The sequence below is a fragment of the Platalea leucorodia genome (assembly GCF_965183815.1).
Source record: "Platalea leucorodia genome assembly, contig: HAP1_HAP1_SCAFFOLD_210, whole genome shotgun sequence".
Lineage (NCBI taxonomy): Eukaryota > Metazoa > Chordata > Aves > Pelecaniformes > Threskiornithidae > Platalea > Platalea leucorodia.
The window spans coordinates 31,385-39,162 of NW_028121349.1; the positions used below are offsets into that span (position 1 = coordinate 31,385).

The 7,778-nt window shown below is 52.4% G+C and overlaps 2 protein-coding genes across 2 annotated transcripts; one reads left to right on the forward strand and one right to left on the reverse strand.

Moving 5' to 3' along the window:
* Window positions 1-4,084: 4,084 nt before the first annotated feature.
* LOC309603834 (olfactory receptor 6P1-like) lies at window positions 4,085-4,849 on the reverse strand (the record flags this gene model as incomplete). The annotated part of the gene is made up of 1 exon (XM_082338734.1): window positions 4,085-4,849. One exon carries the CDS (start codon window positions 4,847-4,849, stop codon window positions 4,085-4,087), a length of 765 nt encoding a protein of 254 aa, XP_082194860.1.
* Window positions 4,850-5,320: 471 nt separating this feature from the next.
* Window positions 5,321-7,384, forward strand: LOC309603835 (olfactory receptor 6E1-like; the record flags this gene model as incomplete). Its single annotated transcript, XM_082338735.1, has 2 exons — window positions 5,321-5,381; window positions 6,456-7,384. 2 exons carry the CDS (start codon window positions 5,321-5,323, stop codon window positions 7,382-7,384), a joined length of 990 nt encoding a protein of 329 aa, XP_082194861.1.
* Between the last annotated feature and the right edge of the window lie 394 nt (window positions 7,385-7,778).

A 7,778-nucleotide genomic window follows, 5' to 3' on the forward strand; every position in this document is an offset into this window, starting at 1 on the left:
GGGGACCCTGGGGGATCTGGAGGAAGCCCAGGCTCACACATCCCTCTGCTCCATACCCTCGAGCCTTCCTGCTGGCAGCCCCCACGGGAGAGCAGTGTTCCCAGGGCGAGACTCCAATGGTGATGGGTGACATGCATGGACATTGCAAGCACAGCCTCCATCCCCTGGAAAACTCCCACTGGGATAAGCTCCAGCCCTGCATCTCTAGAGAAATAAGGTATACAAGTGAAGTAAAGAGGGGAGTGTTATCTTCTGAACACAGGATGGTGGGTCCTATGAGCAGTATGGAGACTGACCTGCAGACTCAAGGTGCCCCAAGTGGGGATCAGGGAGATGAGCCCAGTGCCTGTCCCATGGCACCTCCCCACCACCTCTGCCCTCCCACAGGTATCATATTTCTCCCTTACTCTGGCACCTGGTACAGGTTTGCCTCCTCTTCCTCAGGGAGGTAAGCTACAGGCCTGGTGTGCTTGAGGGAGCAGCAGACCTGAGCAGAAAGAGCCCATTTCATGGCATTTTTGGGACCTGAACAGTCTGGCCCTGTGGGCGGGGTCCGTTCTCTACTGCAAAGCAGGATTGTCACTGTGCCCCGGATCTGTGCTTGCTCCTGCAGCTCCTGAGGACCTACCTGAGGGGGGGTCACAGTGAGACCCCCAACTCTCAGCACTGCTGCCCCACGCTGGGCAGAGCATGGCTGTGGAAAGCCCACAGGAGGGCAGCCTTATTTCTCTTAGTTTGGGCTCACTGTTCCCAGGGGCTGAGCACCCTGCAGTGAAAGGCCATGTCTCACACTCTGTTTTGGTTGCGGGTGTTTTAGCTGGCAGAGCAGCCAAGGCACCATCTGGCCCTTCCCACCTGTGCACGGCTGTGGACAGGCCTGTGCCTCCCTGATCCCACCAGCGCAGCATCGACAGAGACACCAAACACTCCAGGAACAAGAGGTGGGCACCAGCCCTATAAGCCCCAGCTCTGCAGGGCTGTGTCTGACCTCAGGAGCTCCACATGCCCTGAGCTGAGGCTCTGCTTAAGCCAGTGCTGATGGTGGAAGCAGAAGCACTTGGAGACAGGGTCAGGATAAGAAATGTCAAAGCTGGGAGTCCCACAGCCCTGCCCAGGCTCATCCAACTCAGACAGCCCTACCTGCTGCCACAGAGGTGTGCTTTCCATGTGGTATGGGATCTCCAGCTGGAGACAGGACAATCTCAGACACTTATCCCTGGAAAGCCACCAGGGCAGTGCGGCCCTGGTCCCAAAGGACGCCTGGGCTGGACTAGCACCCTCACACCACATCTCTCAGCGCAGCCAGAAATGATTCCTAGTGTGCTGCTGACACCTCTCCCCTCCCTGAGGTCTCCCCACACTCCACTGCCAAGCATTGTCCCTGGGCGGTGGGGTGGGTCTGTGGTGCTGGGCAGTGACCTGAGCTCAGGTCCAGCACAGCTGCCTGCTTCTCCTCCAAGAGGGGGCTCAGCAGAGGCAGCACCCACAGCCCTCCTCACCCCACAGGCAAGCCCTGGGTGGGCAGGGCAGGCCCACAGGGCCTGGAGAGGACCAGTGCCCGAGCTCCAGCCCCCACCTGCCTGAGGCTGGGGAGTCAGGGCAAAAGTACCCCTGGAGATGCTGGGGATTGAACCCAGGCCCTCCCACATGCGAAGCAGGTGCTCTGCCACTGAGCTACATCCCCCTGACACCTGCCAGCAGGAGAGGCACTCTCCTCCCGTGATGTGCCTATGACAAGTCCTGTATTCCCCTGGGTGCCCAGGGACCCTCTGCAGAAAACAGCACTTGAATCCTTGTGATGTGGGGCAAGTTGGGACTGCCTCTCTGCTGGGGCCTGATCCTGGCACAGGGCTGCACTGCAGAGCGCTGCCCCTTCAAGGTCTCTGCAGGGCAATGGGGCAGAAGGAGGCTCTTGCTGCAGGTGCTGCTCCCACACTCTGGCCCACTCCGGGATGGGTCAATGGAGAGGAGCCTCCTCTGCCACCCAGAGCAACAGCTGTCTGTGCCACATCTGTCCCCTGCTCCACAGCAGCAGCAGTGCAACAGGGTGAGGGAAATGCCCTCCCTGGACTGATGTGCCCCCAGGCTCCGATGGCATCCCAGGGCATGCCGTGGAGGGCACGCGGAGGGCACATGGAGGCAGAAATCTTATACCCTGTCCTCCAGGCACCAGGCCTCCCCCTGCACCCCTCTGTTCCCCAGCAGCCCTGCAGGTGAGGTGAACAGCAGGCTTCCATCTCCATGGGGCTGGGGATGGGTGTTGGGCTCAGGGACCTTCCCATTCCTTCAGCACTGATGCCTGTCCTGACAGCAAAGCAGTGCCCGGGGACAGCCCTGGCTGGGGTCCCTGTGGCAGGGTGGGTGAGCATGCTCAGCTGTTAACCCAAAGGCTGATGGTTTGACCACCCGCAGGGATGGTGTCCTCAGGGTGGTACAGCTGGGGCAATTGTGTTGCCCAGTGCCATAGATTTTTCCCTGCTGAGCCCCTGCCTAGCAGAGAGGGCTTAGGGGAATCAAAACCAGAGCACAGTCACTGTGACCTTCTGGAGTGGGTGAGTGGAGTTAAGGGGATGGGCTGCTCATCTATTCTGCTTTGCCCACATGGCCCCAAAGCCCATCCTCAGCCATGACTCTCCTGTTCTTGCTCAAGAAAGACCTGGAAGGACTGCTCTTTTGGAGCACTGATAATCCCGCTGGCACTACCCCTGCAGCCAACCGTTTTCAAGCTCATGCTCAAAGCTGACAAGACAGTAACTGTGCTCGGACAGACAGTCTCTGCCAGGTGGCATGGACACTGCTGATTCCACACTCCAGAGTGGCAGAGGCTGGATCCCCTTCTCAGGACAGACTTCTTGCCAGGAAGCCACAGCCAGGGGGGTGCCTCACCTGGTTCTTACTGGCACTTCACTCAGCTTCCATTTTGGTGGATATTTCTTTCTTTTCTGTGTCTACTCTTTCCACACACAGGAATGACAGAAAAACAAACATTTCATAAAAGCTTGTCAGAAAGTCTTGTTATAGACAGGAAGTCCATCAAATCTGGAGGGAGCCAGGAACATTGCTATAACCACCCAGAAGATCCAGGAAGCTCAAGGCCTCTTCTGAAGTGAGGCAAATTCTTGCAACCATGATTTGAGCCTGGAAGTGGGAAGGGATTTATGTCTGTGGGTGGAGGAAGAATAAGTGTGTTGTGGGAGTATGTCAGGGCTGAAGGCCCTTGCGCAAATCAGGGGTGATGGAGACATTTCCATCTTGTGCGCATGCCTCAGCCTAGGAATGGGGAAAGCCTGCTGCTGTGGGTGGATGTGCTCAGTCATGGCCCATGAGCATGACCTTGCTCTCTTTTGCAAGAAAGAAGAAAACAGGAGGACTCAGGTTGCCATATTGAAGTCAGCCAGTGGGAAACAAATACGTAATTACATTGGGGGAGGGGAATTGGAGGGGGGTCAGATTAGGAGAAGGAAAGAAATGGAACGTAATGATTTCTGTGTTAAAAATTTGGGAAGCTGAGACCCAACTTGTGTACCCTTCTTCTGAAGAAGGATCTACTTTTTTTTTTGTTTTCCAGAGGGGCTGGCCCTATCAGACTAGCTTTCACAGTTCTCCTCTGCTAGACATCCCAGAGAACAGGAAGGATGGGATTCATCTACTCAGATTTAGACATGTCCAGTGGAAGGGCTTGATTCAACTTCCCCCTTCTCACTGTCAATATGAAGATGTCCTGCGGAATCCCAGACACACAGGAAGCCCACCCCTCAGCTTGGCTGGGTAACGGAAGAGAAAACAGCATGTTTCGGGTAAGTTTTCTGCCACTCCTGGGCAGGTGTGGCATTTCAACAGCTCCCACTTGCAGGATCACAATTGTGGTTACTTTAAAGCAAGAAGAAAGCCAGGGAAGTTTTTTACATTCTTCAGCACCAGACCTGTATTTCCTTAAGACACAAGTTCTCTTTTCCCACTTCTCATTCCCCAAACAGTCCCCAGATTCTGCACTTCTAAAGATATACCTGGTACACAAAATCTGCACTTCTGAGTTGTCCACACTTGACACAACTGCAACCTGTTTATTCCTGGTGGATCACAACTAGTAGGAGCTCTCGATGCAGGCCACAGTCTTTCTGAGGGCATTTCCAAGAGCCCCCTTGACTTGCCTGTTCCACAGGCTGTAGAGGAGTGGATTGGCCATGGGCGTGAGGATGGTGTAGAAAAAGGATGGCACTGTATTGAGCTGCCTCAGTGAGGCTGTTCTGGGTATCACAGAGACAATGATGAGGGTACCATAGAAAGCAGTGACCATGATGAGGTGAGAGGAGCAGGTGGAGAAGGCCTTCTGCCTCCCCGTGGTGGTTGGGATCCTCAGGATCGCAGCTATGATGCAGATATAGGATACCAAGGTGAACACAAAGGGGAAGACCACATCCAGAAAGCAGATGATGAAAGTAACCAGTCTAAGCACCGTGGTGTCACTGCAGGCGAGCTCCAGCAATGGGGCAAAATCACAGAAGAAGTGATCAATTGCATTGGGACCACAGAAGTGTAACTTGGAAAGTAGCCCAGTGACTCTGGTAGACATTAGTAATCCTGCTAGCCAAGACCCAGCTGCCAGCTGGAGACAGAGCTTCTGCTTCATGAGGCTGGCATAGAGCAGGGGGTGACATATGGCCAAGTACCGATCATAGGACATGGTGGCCAGCAGATGACACTCGGTACCTGCACAACAGGCAAAGAAAAAGAACTGTGTCATGCAGCCTTGAGCAGAAACGGTTCTGTCCCTGGTTAGGAAGCTGGCCAGCAGCCTGGGCAGGATAGTGGAGGTACAGCAGATTGCCACACTGGAGAAATTAGGCATCTGCTCTGAGGCCCACGAAAGAAGGAGGAGGAAACCTAAGAAAAGGGAAGGGAATGGTGACAAAGGTAACAAGATGAATTTCACCAAGCACGATATTAGTTACCCTTGTCACACCTTCAACTGACCGGGTACCAAAATGGATCCTCACAACCACACCAGAGCAAGAATATTTTTCTTGAAGGCCTTTTCAGTCCTTCATGAGTTAAAACCCCTCCTTTTCACACTGCTGCTGGTGATTTCTCTGCTCGCTGTCATGGGGAATGCAGTCACCGTTGCCATCCTTTGGCTCCACCACTAGTGCCACAGCCCCAGGCATCCCTTCCACAGAACCTTGTCCTTCCGAGGACTGTTATGGAACCAGAATTGTCTTGACAGTGCCGTTCTACCGCCATCTTCTGGGTTCGACATCCAGCCCCCGACGAAACCACCACAGGATGCCCATGCAGAGACCAGGACACGAAAGGCGGGGCAATGAACTGCACGCACGCCTTTGCAGACACCACGGCGCGAAAAGCAGAAGCGCAAACTGCATGTACGCAGAACCATTCTGCGTATAAAAGGACTGCGTGCACCTTATGAGGCTCTCTTCTCTCTTCAGCCTCTGCTCCTCTCTTTCTCTTCTCGTCCTACACCATGCACCTCCTTGGAAGCTGCTCCTGCGGACACAGAGACTGGACCTTTGATCGACGGGACAACACCAGACTTGGAGTGGCGGTAGCTAGTTCCACTACGTGGCTCTTTTCTCACCCGCCTGAGCACGCTCTTTCTCTTTTTCTCTCTCTCATTTTTTCTTTTTTCCCCCCACATCTCCCTACCCGGTCCTCACCCCTTCGTTTGCCAAAATAAAGTCAAACAGTTGTATGGCGTTTGACCTCGTTTGCGTCTTAATCTCGTCCTTGGGATCGTATCAAAACCTCTCCCAACATTGGATCGGGACACTTGGATATTTGGTTCACTCTGGTCATTCCCCCTGACATGTTTGTCAGTCTCATGCTGGAGATTAAGACAGCTCTGTGGCTGGAAGGTGTGGAAGGAAGCAGGGGATTACAAAAGAGATGCTGGATATTACTTATTTTGAAAACAAGAGACTCTCAGGGATTCCTAGTCCAAAAAGGCAAGTACCTCTGAAAAGTAGAAAGAATAGCTTTCAACATACACATTTGATTTGATGGTTTAGCATTTGTGCAATAGAAGAGATGAGTTTGGCACATAGGTGTGACAGATGTTTGCAATAGGTCTGAGTGAATGTGGAATTTGCCAGGAAGGGGGTGAAATAGCTCGCAGCCTCTTTAAAATCTTCTGTTCTGGAGAAAGAATCCTTTGGGATTTGAGAAAGGTAGAAAGGTAGAAAGGTAGAAAGACGACAACAAATTCTCTGAGGACTCGAACTGAAATGTAAACCAGAAAAATCAGGGGGTGAGAAAGGCTTGAAGGACTCTCTCTCTCTCTGTGCTACATAGGAGGAAGACTGCAAGAAAGGAAAGAAGCAGAGAAGGAAGGATTCCTTTCATCCAGACGGTGAAATAATCACACTTGGGTTTTGCCATCTTCCTGTCTCGGCAGGATGAACTGAAATTCAGCATGGGAGCAGAAAATGAAACTGCAGTTACTGAGTTCATCCTAGAGGGTTTCTCAGGGCTTGATCAAAGCCTGCAGCTATTTCTCTCTCTGCTCCTTCTGCTCATATACCTGACAACAGTGATGGGGAACACAACCATCATTTTCCTCATGTGTGTGGATCACCGCCTGCAAACCCCCATGTACTTTTTCATCAGCAATCTGGCCTTCCTGGAAATCTGGTTCACGTCCTCCACAAGCATCAAATTGTTTGTGATCCTGAGTTCTGGTAGGAGAATGATCTCACTAAGCAGCTGCTTTGCCCAGTCCTGTTTCCATTTTGCCCTGGGCTGTACAGAGATGGTTCTACTTGTTGTCATGTCCTTTGACCGCTATGTTGCCATCTGCCAGCCTTTGCGTTATGCTGCCACCATGAAGCCTCAGCTCTGCATCCACCTGGTTGTTGCTACTTGGGTCATAGGCATCACAGTCTTGAGTTACCGTCTGGTCCTCCTCTACAAGCTGACTTTCTGTGGCTCGAACAAGATCCACCATTTTTTTTGTGACAACTCCCCCTTGTTCACATTGTCCTGCTCTGACCCCAGCCTGCTTTGGAAAACAGACTCTGTTTTATTATCCTTTATCCTACTGGGTTCCTTATGTTTAACTCTGGCATTTTACATGGGCATCCTTTTCTGTATTCTGCACCTGCCAGCAGCCGCTGGGAGGAAAAAAGCTTTTACTACGTGTTCTTCCCACCTCACCACCTTGGCCATTGCATATGGGAGCTGCATTGCTCTCTATGTGTGTACTTCCAGAGATGTTTCCTTGGAGACAAACAGAATTGTGGCTTTGCTGAACACTGTCCTGTACCCAGTCTTAAATCCGTTCATCTACAGTCTTAGAAACAAGATTGTGCTACGGGCCCTGAACAAAGCCATTGCCCGTGCAACAACACAGCTTTTCCCCCAATCCTGATGCATTTCTGGACAGCAATTCCAATGAGCTGCTATGTTAGAATATGCTAAATAATACCAGTGTATTTGTATGTAACCTGCAAATACCGATGCCTCAGGAGATGCATGTTCTTGTTGGGTTGTGTTAGGTTAAGTGAGAAGAAGCTCATGTGCACACACAAAGAAGGCACTACCAATGGCAGGAGGAGTAACTCAGTTAACACCCTGCCCCAGCTGCTCCCAGACCTGTCACAGGAGAGCCACCAGCTCATCAAGAGCCCATCTCCACAAAGCGAGAAGAGCACAGAGGCACCGTGGCAGGTGGGAACCCAGATGACAGGCTCCTGAGGAAGGAACATCTTGTCCCAGCTCCTTCCAGGGCTGCCCTGCGAGAGCCGTCAGCCCCGTTGTCCAGG